The sequence below is a fragment of the Moschus berezovskii genome, chromosome 12 (assembly GCF_049115385.1).
Source record: "Moschus berezovskii isolate FMDL1 chromosome 12, NW_MosBer_1.0, whole genome shotgun sequence".
Classification (NCBI taxonomy): domain Eukaryota; kingdom Metazoa; phylum Chordata; class Mammalia; order Artiodactyla; family Moschidae; genus Moschus; species Moschus berezovskii.
Window position 1 is genome coordinate 42,853,998 of NC_142471.1, and position 17,644 is coordinate 42,871,641.

General features: G+C 49.7%; 1 protein-coding gene and 1 long non-coding RNA gene across 2 annotated transcripts in view; one reads left to right on the plus strand and one right to left on the minus strand.

Annotated features, from left to right (window-relative positions):
- Positions 1-1,244: 1,244 nt before the first annotated feature.
- Positions 1,245-4,032, plus strand: LOC129556004 (uncharacterized). Its single transcript, XR_008685860.1, has 3 exons — positions 1,245-1,375; positions 2,204-2,302; positions 3,341-4,032. It is a non-coding gene; the product is annotated as an uncharacterized LOC129556004 (long non-coding RNA).
- A 2,243-nt stretch (positions 4,033-6,275) lies between these two features.
- The window catches only part of ANTXRL (ANTXR like), a 38,534-nt gene continuing 27,165 nt past the window's right edge, over positions 6,276-17,644 (minus strand). The window contains exons 13-17 of the mRNA XM_088842082.1: positions 17,102-17,314; positions 15,560-15,598; positions 14,347-14,430; positions 13,854-13,931; positions 6,276-6,503 (exon numbers count right to left, since the gene is read on the minus strand). Of these exons, the coding sequence (XP_088698208.1) occupies positions 6,276-6,503; positions 13,854-13,931; positions 14,347-14,430; positions 15,560-15,598; positions 17,102-17,314 (642 nt within the window). The remainder of the gene's footprint in view (positions 6,504-13,853; positions 13,932-14,346; positions 14,431-15,559; positions 15,599-17,101; positions 17,315-17,644) is intronic.

A 17,644-nucleotide genomic window follows, 5' to 3' on the forward strand; every position in this document is an offset into this window, starting at 1 on the left:
GAGTTCATGGTCTGAGCCACAGTCATCTCCTGGTCTTCTTTTTGCTCACTGTATAGAGCTTCTCCATCTTCGACTGCAAAGTATGTAAGCAATCTGATTTCTTTGTTGACCATCTGGTGATGTTCATGTATAGAGTTGTCTCCTGTGTTGTTGGAAGAGGGTGTTTGCTATGACCAGTGCGTTCTCCTGGCAGAATTCTGTTAGCTTTTGCCCTGTTTCATTCTGTACTCCAAGGCCAACCTTGCTTGTTACTCCAGGTATCTCTTGACTTCCCACTTTTGCATTCCAGTCCCCTATGATGAAAAGGACATCTTTTTTGGGTGTTATTTCTAGAAGTTATTGTAGGTCCTCATAGAACCGTTCAACTTCAGCTTCAGCATTAGTGGTTGGGACATACACTTGGATTATTGTAATATTGAATGGTTTGCCTTGGAAATGAACAGAGCTCATTCTGTCAGTTTTGAGATCGCACCTAAGTACTGCATTTTGGACTGTTGTTCACTATGAGGGCTACTCCATTTCTTCTAAGGGATTCTTGCCCACAGTTGTAGATATAATGGTCATCTGAGTTAAATCATTCCAGTCCATTTTAGTTCACTGATTCCTAAAATGTTGATGTTCACTTTGCCATCTCCTGTTTGACCACTTCCAATTTACCTTGATTCATGGGCCTAACATTCCACGTTTCTATGCAGTATTGTTCTTTACAGTGTCGGACTTTATTTCCATCATCAGTCACATCCACGACTGTGCATTGTTTTCGCTTTGGCTCTGTCTCTTCCTTCTTTCTGGAGTTATTTCTCCACTCTTCTCCAGTAGCATATTGGATACCTACTGACCTGGGGAGTTCATCCTACAATGTCCTATCTTTTTGCCTTTTTATACTGTTCATGGTGTTCTCAAGGTAAGAACACTGAAGTGGTTTACCGTTCCCTTCTCCAGCGGACCACATTTTGTCAAAACTCTTCACCATGACCTCTCTGTCTTGGGTGGCCCTATATGGCAAGGCTCATAGTTTCATTGAGTTAGACAAGGCTGTGGTCAATGTGATCAGTTTGGTTAGTTTTTTGTGATTGTGGTTTTCATTCTGTTTTCCCTCTGATGAATAAGGATAAGAGGCTTATGGAAGCTTCCTGATGGGAGAGACTGACTGGGGAACCTGGGTCTTGTTCTGATGGGCGGGGCCATGCTCAGTAAATCTTTAACACAATTTTCTGTTAATGGGCGGGTCTGTGTTCCCTCCCTGTGGTTTTGCCTGAGGCCAAACTGTCAAGCCTCCACCAGAGACTCCTGGACTTGCCTGCTTCACTGATGAATGGTTGCAGTTAACCCCAGAAAGGGCCTAAGAGTGGGGCAGCAGACAGGCAAAATGGAGGTAAGGGATGCCCCTGGTGTGGTTCTCATGTCCAGACTGGGTGTAAGTGCATGGGGCTAACTGCCCGCTAGAACGAGGGAGGGACACTGGGAGGGAGTGGTCTGTTCAGGTAGAGAACAGGCTTCAGAGTTACCAGGAAAAGTAGCAGCTGAGGCTGGGAATGCAGAGGAGTCTTGCAGGCCATGGAATGGGTTTCTGCTTAGCCTAAGCACACTGAGGCAGTATGGATGGTGCACGAAGGACAGTGGCACGATTGGGCTGAGATTCCAGAAGCCTGCAGCTGTGTGGATCCGGTTGCGGGGTGCGGGAGGGAGCACAGGAGACCAGGGACACGAGGCGGCGAGATGGGCTTGCAGACAGACAGAGGACAGATGGAAATGGTGACAGGATTTGGGATGGGTGTGAAGAACAGACACGGCTCACAGTGCAGGGAGTCAGAGGCCAAGAGGACGAGGATCAGGAGGTCCTTGTGTCGGATGGGTTACCCTGTAGATATTGAAGTTTCCCAGGATGGGTTTTTGGCTGCCAGGGAATGTCAGCCAGGTGCCCAAGCCTAGTGAACGAGGAGCAGAGGATGACCATGGGGAGAAGGGCGGAGGATGGCAGAATGGAATTTCCAGGCTCTTCCGTGGGTCCCTGACAGCACGTGGGGCCCTTACGCTAGGGCAACCTGGGCTCTGGCAGAGGGGCTGGGACGGGCCCACTGGCACACATGTAGCCACAGCTGTGAGTCTGCTGTTCATCACAGAAGCTGCACGTTTGGTGGGAGGCCGGTGGGTGGGACAAGGGCAGGTTCTCCCCCACATCTGCCTCCCTCCATTTCTCCAGGTTTTAAAGAAATATCTCCAGTATTCAGAAAGAGGAAACATAGCTCTCACCATTGACAATGTGATAGAAGGCGCCAAATAATGGGTATGAAATGCCAAGGTAAAAGATCCCAGGAGGAACAAAAGTCTCTATGGTGTTTTTCCCATGACTCTATTAACACGTTTTGAAACTGATTTTTAAATTGGGCTAGTAAACAAACATAGACTTCCCTGGTGGCTCAGACGGTAAAGCGTCTGCCTACAATGCAGGAGACCCGGGTTCAATCTCTGGGTCGGGAAGATCACCTGGAGAAGGAAATGGCAACCCACTCCAGTACCCTTGGCTGGAAAATCTGATGGACGGAGAAGCCTGATAGGCTACAGTCCATAGGGCCACAGAGTTGGACACAACTGAGCGACTTCACTTTTCAAACAAACATGATCTCTGAGCGCCATCTCCTGGAACAATTTACCACATCACACCAGCCTCCCGTCATCCTGGCCTCAAGGTACTGTGCTCCAATGCCTGAAGCTACAGGACAGAAGGCCCCCGGGGGGCAGGCAATGCCTATTAGCCCCCTGTGTCTTCTATCCCCAGGTTAGGCTGCTGCTGGTTTAGGTCCAGCCTATTTCTGTGTCAGCCCCCAACTCTGCCCTACCCAGAGGGGCCACTTCTAGCATCCCCCTCCACCCTTTATGGCCTCCTGCCTGCATGATGACCACTTCCTGTGACTGGCTATTTGCTCTGAGCCAGAGTTTGCTTTATCTTGGTTTTCTAGCCTCTAGAAGTACAATAAAATAGATTTCAGTTGTTTAAGCCACTCGGTCTGTGGTACTTTATTAGGGCAGCCCAAACAAATGAATACAATGGCTTTGCTGTTAACTGAATCCAGACTGCACCCCTACCCTTGTTTCTTGAACACAAGGGACTCCCTTCTCTATCTCTACTGCCCAAGTCAAGACCTGTTCTCTGACCATGGATCAAACTCATGTCCCCTGCGGTGGGAAACCACTGGACTGCCAGGCAAGTCCTTCACGAGCTTCAGTCTTTCTTTTCTCTTTAGGTTTTTTTTTTTTAAATGTGAACCATGTTTTAAAGTCCTTATTGAACTTGTTGCAATATTGTTTTTGTTTTATATTTTGGTTCTTTGGCTGGAAGACATATGGGATCTTAGCTCTCCGTTACCTGAACCCCTTCATTTGGAAAGCGAAGTTTGAACCATTGGACTGCCAAGGATGTCCCAGGAGCTTCAGTCTTGACATAGGATGGAAAAGAGGGTGGCTTTGGCCACTTTTTTCCCCACTGAAAGCAACCAGGCAAATTGAAAAGCCTGGCTAGGAACGTGAAAAGGAAAGCGCACAGAGAGAGAGCATGATGCTGAGTGGACGTGTGTGCAGCTGGCCCAGCACAATGCAGCGGGGAGCCCCGGCAGTGCTGGAGTTCCTCTCCAACATCCCGACCTCCTCTGTCTGCATCCTGGGTGCACTAGGAGTTCTGGTGCATAGAAAAGACAATGGGAGGACTGCTGTTAAGGCCGTAGCTTTGCCAGGATGCATGCTCCCTCATGGGTGCTTGCGCTTCTACTTGTGTGTTTGTGGAGGAGGTCTGTGGCTGGCCCTGGTTGGGTCTGGGGAGGCTCCCAGCTTCCAGAAGCTCAAAGCTTTGGTCCAAGCTTGGAGGTCCATCTGAGTCTACAGGGGTTGTTTTACACGAAACCAAGAGGCATTCAGAAAATGTGCATATTTGGACTTTATTGGTGGTCCAGTGATTGAGACTCTGTGCTTCTAATGCAGGGGGTATGAGTTTAACCCTTGCTTGGGGAACTAAGATACCACATGCCATGTGGTGTGGCCAAAATAAATAAAGTAAAATGCAACCTAATTAATAAAAAGAGAAAGTATGTGTTTTTGTTGTCCTAGTCTAAAATAAGGGCGAAGCATTGCCCAGTATATTTCTCTGGGTATAGGTCTCAGCTTGAGACAGCTCAGATGTGAGGCCACTTTTCTAAAAATGTCCTGCTTGCCCCCAGAACTCAGGCAGGAGGGGCACCTGGGACAAAAGGCTGCCCACCTACAAGTCAGGTGTCGGCTAAGGGCTGCACCTCCTTTCTTCTTCACTAGGGTGAGGCACCTCTGGTTGATGCGAAACCAAAAAGATGCGATGAGATAGAATGAGGGAAGGTAGGGGGACAGAGAGGGCCCAGGGAGAGATGCCAAGGAAACTCCTGTTTCCTGCTGCCTCTTATTACCATGCACAGAAGGAAGTGTGGCCCGGGTTGGTGGGTGTGGGTGGTAAGGTGTGGGCTCATGCTCCTCCCAGATCTCCCCTGATCTAATGATCCACAGTTATGACTACCTCCTTCTTCTGTTCAGGGGTGAGACAGGAGTGAAGGGCTAAAAATGAGAAGGCTTTCAACATCCACTAATAAACAGACATACTGATTTCAGCCAGGGTCACATTGAGCTCTTTATTAAATTACAGATACATTTCTCTGTGTAGAGTCACAGAGTCTCAGAGATGGGCATGTATTATATTACAGTTATACACAAACAGATATAATAATGGAGCACAGAGCCAGTTTCAGAAATGTGTCCCTGACACTCTCAGGCCAGGACAATGCTCTTACTACTTACAAACAATCCAAAATATTCCACTTCTAAGGAAGAGATAAAATCTCTCTACAGGATTTCACATTATTTAAATCTCCTTTCTGCCTAATTAAAAAAATTTCACACACGTGGTATCGTCAGTGCATTTTCTTTTTTTGAACACAGGGAAAATTATGGTGATTACTATCCCTACACTTCAATCAATACAGATTAAAAACACAAACCTGACATATTTTTACCTATGGTTGTCATACAGATATTCAACTAAAAGGCACAAATATAACATTCAAGGAGATGGGAGTGAGGGTGGAAAGTATTTAACGTACTATCAATACGGATTAGAGACAACTGATTGTGGTTCCTCTAGGGTACTCCTTCTGAAGTGCTCCCATACTCCCGTGGGCTGTATGCATGGCCCTGGAACATCATACAGACACCCTGGGTGGTGGGGAGGACGCTGAATGCTAGAACATCTCTGTCGGGAGCACAGTTACTTCTATGTGAATAGAAGATGGTGAATAGCGGAATTGAACTTCTCCAGGGAAATGGAGAGACTTCACACTCACACACGTGTCTTCTAAAATTTCCCTGGGCCTAGGGCTTTCCTTGTAGCTCAGCTGAAAAAGAATCTGCCTGCAGTGCGGGAGACCTGGGGTGATCCCTGAGTTGGGAAGATTCCCCTGGAGAAGGGAGCGGATTCCCACTCCAGTATTCTGGAATGGAGAATTCCATGGACTGTATAGCCCAGGGGGTCACAAAGAGTCGGACACGACTGAGTGACTTTCATTATTCAGGGGCCTCTGACTTAGGGAAAGAGGATGAGATGGCTGGATGGCATCACCAACTCGATGGACATGAGTTTGAGAATGCTCCGGGAGCATTGGTGATGGACAGGGACGCCTGGCGTGCTGCAGTCCGTGGGGTCACAGAGTCAGACATGGCTGAGCGACTGACCTGAACTGAAATGAGGGACCAGTTGGTTTATCCGGGAAGAAAAAGTGCACTTCCAACTGGTGACCTGTAGAGGGCCTCATCTCTTTCTGAGACATGATTGGAACATAAGCAACCAAAAAATGGAAACCAGGAGCAAGGAGAGAAGAAGATGAGAAATTCAAGTACTCCTCTCTGTGCCAGATTAGGGAATGAGACACAGGATTGTATTTATATTTTAAAGATCTTTTGGGCTTTGTTCAAAGAGCAGAATTTGACTAAAACCCCATCCCAGACCTTGGTGACAGATGAAGATCAGGTTTTGGGGACTGGGCCTCGTCATGTTTACATCCAGAGGACCTCGGGTGCTATGTCCTCGCAGGACCAGCATAGATGCTTCGCATACAGTGGAGCAGTGCTCACCAGGTAACAAGCTCTGATTAGCAACAGCTTCCAACGCATTTTGACCATAAACGAAGACTCAATATATATGTCTAATTCAGCAAGCAAAGGGCTCTTAATAATCTTGGGGTTTTGGTGCTTTAGAGCTTGGGCTATGGGGGCTGGAGTGACAAAGTGGCTCTGTTGACTGTCCGGGAAGGGGTAGAGATGAACGGCTGCATTCTGGAGGGAGGCCTGGAGCACATGGATGGGGAGTGTTGGTACCGTGAGCAGCAGTTATTGACGGTAAAGCACTCCCGGTTGGGTTGAACGCAGACCTTAGGGCTGTAGTGCAATGGCCCACAGTGGGGCCTCATTAGGGCAAAATTGACGCATTTTCCCTGCAGGAGACAAAAGAGAGAGAAGATCACTAGAAGCTACTGGAATTGGGAACAGAAGGCTGCAGTTTCCCTGGGGCCTGCCAAGCTTCTTCTCTGCCTCAAGGCCACCCTTCTCCTGCTGCCCAGAGTCCCCTGATTCCCCTGCTGGGCCTGTCTGGGCCTGTCGGTCCCTATAGGTGCTCCATATGCGGTACAGGCTTCAGGTATGTGACATGTCACCTCGAGCACCTGCAAGGTCCAGCCTGGGGACCCACTGTGCCCAGACCCTGTCCTGAGCCACACATGTCTCCAGCTGCCCATCCATCCTCACGTTCCTCTGCACCTACTGCTGGTCTAAGCCCTCAGCTCCTTTCCTAGGCTGACTCCAGCACCTCTCCTCCCCTGGTCACCCGGCTCCACTGCCCTCTGCCACTCCCATCAGTCCAGCCCCTCATGGACTCATCCTCCTCAAGTTTCTTCTTCCTCAACTCACACCTTCAGCTGTGCTTCCTCACGGCCTGGAAAACCAGGGCCAGCACTCAGCCTGGCGCATCAGGCCATCAAATCCACAGGCTCCTGGCCTGTCACCAGCACAGCCAGAATGCACACGAGTGTTCCTGTGTTCCAGCTGCACTCTTCATGCTCCTCTGCCTCAGGGCTGTCCTCCCTGGCCTCTCCAGTTCCCATATCCAGACTACCGTCCTCTGAGACTGCCTTTGTTTTCCCCTCAAGCCAGTCTGGGAGTGCCAGAGGCACTGTGGCTGGTTCCCTCTTCTCTCAAGCCCATGGGTAGGGTCTCCATCAACAGCAGGATTCTGAACCTTCCTGCTCTAGGATTGAGTCCCAAATTCCTGAACTAAACTCTTCATTTACTCAGGTGAATTTTACAATCACTATAGAATCATTTAGGTCAAATTCCCTAAAGATATTCATTGCAATTTTCACTAAAGCAACATTCAGTTCAGTTCAGTTCAGTCGCTCAGTCGTGTCTGACTCTTTGTGACCCCATGAACCGCAGCATGCCAGGCCTCCCTGTCCATCACCAACTCCCAGAGTCTACTCAAACTCAGGTCCATCGAGTTGGTGATGCCATCCAGCCATCTCATTCTCTGTCATCCCCTTCTCCTCCTGCCCCCAATCCGTCCCAGCATCAGGGTCTTTTCTAATGAGTCAACTCTTCTCATGAGGTGGCCAAAGTACTAGAGTTTGAGCTTTAGCATCAGTCCTTCCAATGAACACCCAGGACTGATCGCCTTTAGAATGGACTGGTTGGATCTCCTTGCAGTCCAAGGGACTCTCAAGAGTCTTCTCCAACATCACAGTTCAAAAGCATCAATTCTTCGGAGGTCAGCTTTCTTCACAGTCCAACTCTCACATCCATACATGACCATGGGAAAAACCATAGCCTTGACTAGATGGATCTTTGTTGGCAAAGTATTGTCTCTCCTTTCTAATGTGCTATCTAGGTTGGTCATAACTTTCCTTCCAAGGAGTAACTGTCTTTTAATTTCATGGCTGCAGTCACCATCTGCAGTGATTTTGGAGCCCCCCAAAATAAAGTCTGACACTGTTTCCACTGTTTCCCCATCTATTTCCCATGAAGTGATGGGACCAGATGCCATGATCTTCGTTTTTAAACGTTGAGCTTTAAGCCAACTTTTTCACTCTCCTCTTTCACTTTCATCAAGAGGCTTTTGAGTTCCTCTTCACTTTCTGCCATAACGGTGGTGTCATCTGCATATCTGAGGTTATTGATATTTCTCCCGGCAACCTTGATTCCAGCTTGTGCTTCTTCCAGCCCAGCGTTCCTCATGATGTACTCTGCATATAAGTGAAATAAGCAGGTTGACAATATACAGCCTTGACGTACTCCTTTTCCTATTTGGAACCAGTCTGTTGTTCCATGTCCAGTTCTAACTGTTGCTTCCTGACCTGCATACAGGTTTCTCAAGAGGCAGGTCAGGTGGTCTGGGATTCCCATCTCTTTCAGAATTTTCCATAGTTTATTGTGAATCACACAGTCAAAGGCTTTGGCATAATTTTTTTGGGAAAAGTTGGCATTGTGGTCTAGGTTTTTGCATTTTCAAGTCTTCTTTCATAGAGAAAGAGTAAAGTTCTCTGGTTTCTGTACATTATAGGTCAGTACACATTGTCACACACATGTGTGGGTATGTTCTTTCATTACTACTCTGAATAGATTGGGATCTTCTATCTTTATTTCTAAGCTCCCATATTTCTGTTTACTCTAGAACATGAACAGATCATTCCAGACCTAGTATCTTCTGCCTGTGAGATTCCTTTGACTTTCTCAAAGCAAGACTGAAGGGCACCTGTGCTGAGGCTGGGCTCCTCTCCCCTAGCCACCACCTGTCACTGGGAGCTGCAGGGAGCGTGAATGTGTGTATGGGTTGAGGGAGAAGAGTGAGGGACTCCAGACAGTGGTGGAGGCCCCCGGGTCATGGCAGAGCACCTGAGTCTGTTGTGTGATCATAAGGGGGTAAGGGAGGTGACTGGGGGCTGAGTGGAGTCTCCTTCTCCTCTGGTTTTCTATTAATGAAGAGATCTAAGCCGGCGACCAGTTACTTCCTATATTAACTCAGCTGCTCCACAGTGAAGGAATGTTTCTTGAAGCGATTGGCAAATGGTTGATTGAAACTTAATCTCCAGTGCTTTGGAGCTTTGGCTCCGTTTCTGGATTCCCTGTTTACTACAGAGGGAAGTGTGCGTGTGTGCATGTGTGTATGTGTCAGAGAGAGTCTATGGGTGTGTCTGTGGGTGTGTGTGCATGCACGTGTGCACGTGAGTGTGTGAGTGTGAGAGAGTCTGCGTGTGTGTGTGAGAGAGGAATTGGGAGGGGATGAGGGTTGTTGAGCATGGGGAAGCAGGCTGCCATCACTGTCCCAAAGTTATGATCTGAGACTTTCATAAAGGTCACAGTCTTGAACAACTTTCAAGTTGGGACTTCCTGGAGGGCAGAAGTGCTGCCCCAGCTTTATCACACATGTCTTGATTTTCCCTCTGTGAATGGCATCAAAACATAGGAACTCAGGAACTCCTTGGCCATGAATGCATCCTACAGCCTCTCTGTAGCTCTAATCATTCCCAGGACATCTGTTTCCAGTATATATTTATGTGTTCATATTTAGAGGAAGTCTGCAAGCAATATAGTGTGAAAATAAGAAATTAATATTCACAATTGTTTGCACATCTAACACACTGAACAGAGGAAGAAAGTCCTTTCTAGTTCTTTCCCCAGTCACTGTGACAGCAGGTTACAGGAGCTGTGGCCTGGACTTGAAAGTTAGTCTCCCTAGGGTTGTTAACAGCCCTGCTGCACCCTTACACCACCTTGTCATGTTGAGCCCATCACAAAGCATCAGAACCTTGGTTTCTTTAGCTTCAAAGTGCAGAGCAGTGATCACCTGGCAGGACAGAGAGGCAGCCAAGCATGGGTGAGGTCTGGGCCTTGGGTTGTGGATACTGGCTTCATGGCTGTGCAGCAGGGCAGGTGTATAGGGGGTCAGCTTCCTCCCCAGTAGAGTGTTGGGAGGATGAAGACTGAGCTTGTATGAAGTACTCACTGTCTCGCAATCCCTACTCTGTCTAAATGGCCGCTGTTTTGGGAATGAATGAGATCCTTGTGTAAAAGGTCTTGAGTGAGTCATACTCTCTGTAGACAGTTATGTCACTGCCAGCATCACATTCCGTGAGAAGTGGAAGGTTTCCTATTTTTACTTGATTTTCCTGATGTGTCTAGTAGAACTGATTTCCATGAACTGAATGGGCTGACCTGGGAAAGTCAGGGAACAAAGAGAATCGGGACCTCCACTGTGCGTTTGACTCAAGACTAAGAAAGAAAAGTGAGCCTTGATGCATCATTCCGTTACGTGTGCAGGAGAGATGGTCTAGAAGGGACCATTATCAGATTTCCTCTGGGGATTAGAAGGCAGTGGGGCAGAGAAACATGGCCCTTTCACAGAAGGTTACAATAAACAAGAATGATTGCTTCTGTTACAAAAGCGCTGAGTTTTTTGGTAAATTGAACCTTGGAGAATTTTCTGCATTGTATTGTGCTGAAGTGAAGACACGTCTAGATTCATTGAAACAAGCAGCTGGCTGAGGTTTTAGAAGGTCATCCCCAAACTCCACTGTTCTCTTTCTGACCATGTTCACATACATAGGCCTGTTTGCATTTCCAGTCCAGGTTGAGGAGTTTGGAAACATCCCCATAGCTCAGGAACTGGATGGAGGAGAGAGAGGCTGTGCGTTTGTGCTGCTGGGAACTGACTCCCCTGAGGCTTGTTTTTCAGCACTGCCTGGTGAAGAGGGCCTAGGTGAGGTTCTGTATGAGCAGAGCTCCTGGGAGGGGGTACAGGGCACATGGGGTGGTCAGCAGTGAGAGGACGAAAGGCTTATGTCTGTCCTTGGAAGGACATATGGTTGATGCTCCTAATCCTGCCGCGTGGGGTGAGCTAGGGCAGGCTGAGACCCCCCAGGCGCAGCCTCGACATGTTCCCACTGAGGCTTGCCCTTTCCTCCAGCTCCAGAATTCCTCTCACTGAGGGGACCTATGGTTCAGGTAGGAAAAACACGAGGCCACTCCTGCATAATATGTCCCTCAATAGGGTGTCTCCTGTTATACATTCAGGGTGGGGATTGGGAGCTGACAATGGCCTGCAGAGATGGTAGACTCCAAGTTGACAACCCATCACTTAGACTATGATTCACTTTAGGGCCTGGGACCAGAACACAGAAGGCTTCAAGAAAGGAATCAGTACTCCTGCACCCACTGGAATACTGGAAGTATCCACAGATATCCTAAACACTCAGGGCCCCAGCACTATGGTTGGGAGGGATAAGGTCAAATAGGAAGGGGGCAGAGGAATGGGAGGGGTCACATCCACCAGGCACAGTCACGGGCTCCCAGCCCCTCTCAGGATGAGCAGGGTTGATTTCAGCCAGCTCTGGCTGCTGCCACTTACTCTCTGGGTGACCTTGGCAACTTCCCTGATCTCTCAGGCCTCCGTTTTGCCTCCAGGAAGCACACAGATCACTGTGAACCCAGAGAGACTAATGGGCAGACTTGAGAGCTGGTGTTGCAGGGGCCTAACAGAGCCCTGGGTGGATGTGAGTTCCCTAATCCATCACTCTGCCATCCCAACATGAGCTGCAAAGAGCAGCCCTGGGACTGTGACCATTTCAGAGACCTGTTCTCTGGGCAGGGAGGCTGCTTCTGGTGTTTTCCCATCTGGTGTCTTATCTCTGTCTTGCTCTGTCCTTCCTGCTCCTGACTGAGCATCTCTGGGTGGTTGTCTCTACTGTTCAAGGCATAATGCTGGCATGGGGCTCTTGTGACCATAATGAGGCTGTGGTTCTGGGGAGAGGTTCCAGGGGAATCAGGTGGACAATGGGGCTTCCAGGCAAGCAAACCTGGGACTGAGAGCCATTGGAACTCTGGCACCTCTGTCACCAGGTAATGTCTCTGCTGGGTGTGAGCAGTGCCTCAGATGTGTCAATAGCAGTGTCCAGAGGCTTTCTGGACTGTCTACAGTTTCCAAACACCCAAGTGCTCAGTCACCAAGAGCCAGTGTTTGACTAAGGGAAGGTGACCAATGCAGCCCTCATTAAAGACTCGGGGTCTGCAATGTCCTCCAGGCCCCTGGTGTGGTCTGTAGAAAGGCTCTGAATTTGGAATAGCCAGCCAAATGATTTCCAGGCAATCCATTGCCCTCCTTGGGCCCAGGGAGCTGAATAGGGAAACCTCTGGTGGTTTGTGGGTAAGGACCGTGAGATCATGATGCTGACCTCAAATGGGGGACAAAACGGTGAGAAGGGTAGAGCCAGGCTCAGAATTCAAGTCTAACGATTGCTGGGAGAAATATCAATGACCTCAGATATGCAGATGACACCACCCTTATGGCAGAAAGTGAAGAGGAACTAAAAGGCCTCTTGATGAAAGTGAAAGAGGAGAGTGAAAAAGTTGGCTTGAAGCTCAACATTCAGAAAACTAAGATCATGGCATCTGGTCCCATCACTTCATGGGAAATAGATGGGGAAACAGTGTCAGACTTTATTTTTTTGGGTTCCAAAATCACTGCAGATGCTGATTGCAGCCATGAAATTAAAAGATGCTTACTCCTTGGAAGGAAAGTTATGACCAACCTAGATAGCATATTAAAAAGCAGAGACATTACTTTGCCAACCAAGGTCCATCTAGTCAAGGCTGTGGTTTTTCCAGTGGTCATGAATGGATGTGAGAGTTGGACTGTGAAGAAAGCTGATCGCCGAAGAATTGATGATTTTGAATTGTGGTGTTGGAGAAGACTCTTGAGAGTCCCTTGGACTGCAAGGAGATCCAACCAGTCCATTCTAAAGGAGATCAGTCCTGGGTGTTCATTGGAAGGACTGATGCTACAGCTGAAACTCCAGTACTTTGGCCACCTCATGCGACGAGTTGACTCACTGGAAAAGACTCTGATGCTGGGAGGGATTGGGAGCGGGAGGAGAAGGGGACGACAGAGAATGAGATGGCTGGATGGCATCACCGACTCGATGGAGGTGAGTCTGAGTGAACTCCGGGAGTTGGTGATGGACAGGGAGGCCTGGTGTGCTGTGATTCACGGGGTCGCAAAGAGTCAGACATGACTGAGTGACTGAACTGAACTGATGCTCCTCCCAGCCTTTGTGACCTTAGTCAAGTCACTCAGCCTCTGTGGGATAATAGTAGTATCTACCTCTATAGTTATTGGGAGGATTAAAGGAATGAAAACATGTAAAGTTTTTAGTTGAGCAACTGACCCACAGAAAGAACACAGTAAAATTATCCAGCATCCAGCATTATTACATTCTAAGGATGATAACTGGAACAATTTGGCTTCTCCCCATTGTCACAGGCAATGACATAGGAGGTCATCTTTGCTCCCTGCTAAATACAGTCAGTGTGGCCAGACAACATTGGGGAGGGGGTGTCAACATGTGCCACCATTGCCAGCACTTGAGTGACCAGTTCAGGAAGACCTCGTGGTGGGGTGTAGCTAGCAGTCCCACGGGGGTGGGTGAGTTGTGGAGAGAGACGATTGATGGGAGGCAAATAGGCCTCTCCAGACCTTTTTACTTAGGATTGGAAGTTCTAGTCATAGTTCTGAGAAGAAAGGTTCTGACATCCTTAAGATGAGGACACAGAGGAAATACATGGGTGCCATGTGGAGAATCGTCTGGAGGCACATGAGCTCCTGGTCTCCACTTCTTGGGCATTCTTCCTGGCAGATACCCAGACAGGACAGGGTTCTCTGACCCACAGTCTCAGGGGGAAATGATGAAGGGCAAAACCAAGACCCCAACCCATGGGGAGCATCCCTGTGCCCTGCTTACCATGTCTCTGGTTGGATACCACATTACTGACATCTGATTGCAGCGCTGAACAAATTCACACAAGCTATCCAGTTTTCCCTGAAAAGCAGATGTGTTTGTGAGGAAGCTACAGGTCTAGATGCTGCCTCTAGAGGGATAGCGTCTCCTCTTACTTGAAATTGCCTGTCAGGGCTCCATTCCCACCAATTCCCTGAAACAGCACTGAACTGCCCTTTGGGGGCACCCAACAATATCCGGAGCTTGGGCCCATCCCAAGGGAGAAACTCTGGTAGTGATGGGAACGTGAGCCCTTGTACTTTTTAGCTTCCCCTGAGCAACTAGGTTTGGGGCGCTTTTGGCTTTTCTCTAGTACCAAGTGAATGTAGCCCAGTGCCCACAGCTCATTTCTACTCAAGCCATGCCTAGTGGATCCAGACTTGTGCACGAACCAGCTATCCTCATCTCCTGCTGCCCAGCCTTGGAGTCATTACTCCTTCCCGAGGGCTCTTCTCACCTCCATTCGTTTCATTCCCCCTCCTTGGCACCCACAAGGGACAATCACTGTGGGGCATGGCATTTGGCATGTCTCCTCTGGCTCCTAGGGAGAGAAAATACCATGTGCTTGTCTGGCAGCTCCTGGGTGCAAACACTTGACATCCGTTGCCCTGGCCCCTGTCAAGTATTGGCCACTCAGAAAGGTTTGTTGGAGAATCAAGGACAAATGAGCAGCACCTGGCACAGGAAGAGAGTGGCCTCCATGTGAAAACATACCAGCTCCGTTTGTTTTAAAGAGGGCTCTTCAAACATCAGCAAAGTCTGTCCTGATTCCTTGGTTATCAGAGGGCACCCCTGTAGGATAGGCTGGGTGCGAGGCTGTGCCATGTGATGGAGGCTGTCAGGGATTCTGCAGTAGCAGGTTACAGGGCTGCATTCACCCGCCTCTGGCAGATTCAGCCCCCCAGGCCCCACTGCAGCCAGTGTCGATGCCAGCCCTGCAGAGACCTTGGTTGCCACTATATATCAGGCCCAGGTAACCCTGTCTTGGGACACGGTGCTCCTGATCTAACTACCTCTTATGGGCCCTGGTTTGGGTCCCCACTCTGGTGGGTCAGCCATAGCCTCCCCACCTGACTTTGGCACCTGTGCTCACCTTGACTCACCTCTCTCACAGCTCAACGCCAGATAAGACTCCCTCCTCCCTCCTCAGTCCCCCAAAGGCCAACCCCACCAAGGCCATCACCCTGAAATGCGCCAGGGATGAAGAACAAGGAAACGGAGTCCCAACATGCATCAGAGCTCAGGGAGGGGGTCCAGGTCCCTGAAACCTGAGGATCCTTTTCCAAAAACTCACTTGAGCCCTGGAAGGACCATCCTACAAATAGTCCTTTGGGAACTGACAGAAAGCCCATTGATTCCAGGAAGGATCATAGCTGTTCCTGAGACAGGCTACCCCACATGTGGATCCAGTGCTGAAGGCCCTGGATCAGACCATGTTGGGGGTTGGGGAAATGGTGTTTTCTGGGTGACATTTTGTGAGTCTACTTCTTCATCAGCATCCCTGCCTTCCCTCTGTCACCCTCTCTTCCTACCAGTTCTGTCTGCCCAGATAGGTGAGAGCTGGAGGGGTGGGGGAGGACATCTCTCCATATACATCTGGGGGCCTCTCTGTGTAGGGCATTGTGTGCAATGGGCGTGCTCTCAACATCAGGACCAAACACATCACTTACCCTTTCTGGATTCAGCACTGGTGGTGGCTCCTTGACTGTCTACAATGGAAGTGATCAAAATTGAAGTCGTCAAAGTTTAGTGCCCATAAAGCTTATCTCTACCGAACTGATGCGCTCTGGGGTAAGATCTTTGCAGCATGAATTGACTTCCCTCAAGTTTCACACCCCAACCTGGCTTTCACAGCTCCCTCCTTAATGACTTTTTACCTCCACCAATCTTTTCCTGCTTACTTGGTACTCACAAGAAGGGACAGTCACTGTGGTTAAAATCTTGGGTTAAAAGGCATGTGGAGGGCTCTGGCTCAGTCATGCAGATAGAAGGGGACGCTGCTCAATAGCAGTAGGGAGGCAGAAAATGGGTTTTGGGGCGTCAACCTTGGTGTCTACTGTCTGTAGGTCTATGACCAACAGGCTCCCCCTCCCTGGGCATCAGGCTCCTCAGTTATCAAAGGGGAATCAAGGCCTCCATGTATGGTTTAGTGGGAGACAGACAGACTAAGGTTCCTGGTCCCTGGTAGAGGCTGCACATGGGAGTTCTCATCAGCAGCCCTGACATCGTATGAAGACAAGAGAACACTCCCCACACCCCTTCTACCTGCCCTCTTCTCCCATCCCCCTGTAGCCCTCCATGCCTCCCAGCCCTCAGGGATGATGGTCCACCTCCATCTCCCCATGCTTTCTCTCCTCACTTCTCATCTCTTGCAGAAATCTGACCTGCTGGTTTCTGTGCTGCTTTGCTTGTCCTTGCTTAGCTCTGCTTTTTCCTCTTCTTCACCCACTCTGGCCTGTGCCCTTGCAAACCAAACCAGCCATCCCCTTTGTCTCCCCTCCCTTCCTGGGGCCAGTCTCTTTTCTTTTCATTATCAGGGCACCTGCCACATGCTCTGAAGGTGACATTTACCCTTAATGCCTCCCAGGTACCTACACTAGACCAGACACTAGACAATGAGCTCTTATGAGCAAAGGAGGTGGGTACTTCATTCCTGCCCCTCTGTGCCCAGCATAGGGTCCTGCATGTCCTGGTGACTTTGTGTGACTGATGAAGGAGTGACAGAAGGTACCATGCTGGGATGGTACCGTGCTGGGATCTGTGGCAGGGATCCATGCTGCTTTCAAAGGCACAGCTGCCTCTGAGGTTAGCACTCGCCAGGCTAGCATCCTTCTCCCTTTGGGCCATCGGTGCTCCATGCAGACCCCTCTTCTTCCCCCAACAGCAGAGACTTCTGGGGCTTTGATCTACCTGGGTCTTTCTGCTTTGGGGAAGTTTGGTTCTCAGGGGGTCTGGGGTCTCTTCTTTTCAGGGGCCAGACAACCCATAGGCCACCTCTATGTGAAGGTGGAAGCATGAGGCAGGTAGCCCCCTAGAAGCCCCGACTGTCTATGCCCAGGAGGGGAGGACAGAGTCTGTGCCTTGTTTGCTGGCATGAGGGCCCCGGAGCTGATGGGAATCTGCCCACAGGCAGGATCTGAAGTAGGCCCATGTTTGGTCCCTTGGGGGTTGGTGAGGGCTGGACACAGGCTGTGTAGGCAGGGTTCACTCACCCTCCTGTGGCATAGCCACCAGATGCACCAGAACATCAGGGACAATAAGAGCAAGGCTGGGATGAGTGCAAAGAAGTAGAGAGGGTTGACATAGGGGATGACTTGTGCGGGTGGGGCGGGTGGGGCGGGTGGTGAGGGCAGTGTCCCTGGAGGCGGCTTGGCAGCTGGTGAGGGAGCTTGTGGGGTAGTTGTCTCTTCAGCTGGTCCCCCTGCCTACAGAAAAAACACATGGCAGAGTCCTGGCATGGACCAGGCGCCTACCACTTGGATCCTACACCAGTCCACCCTGTCCTCCCTTACCCTTTTCTGCTTGTTTACCCCACTTGAGGAAACAGATTCTAGGAGATCACAGCTGGTACCCTGTGGAGCCCTGAGCCACAGATTCCACTGCTGGCCCTGTTCAGAGGCTCTCCCCAGAGCCCTGTTAAGGAAACCCAGTCCTCCAAGGAGTGATGGCTCAGCCCTCACTGCCTGCGTGGGCTGAGAGCACTGGGGTATTGCGAGGATCACAGAAAGCTGTGACACACAGATAGGAGAGAGGCG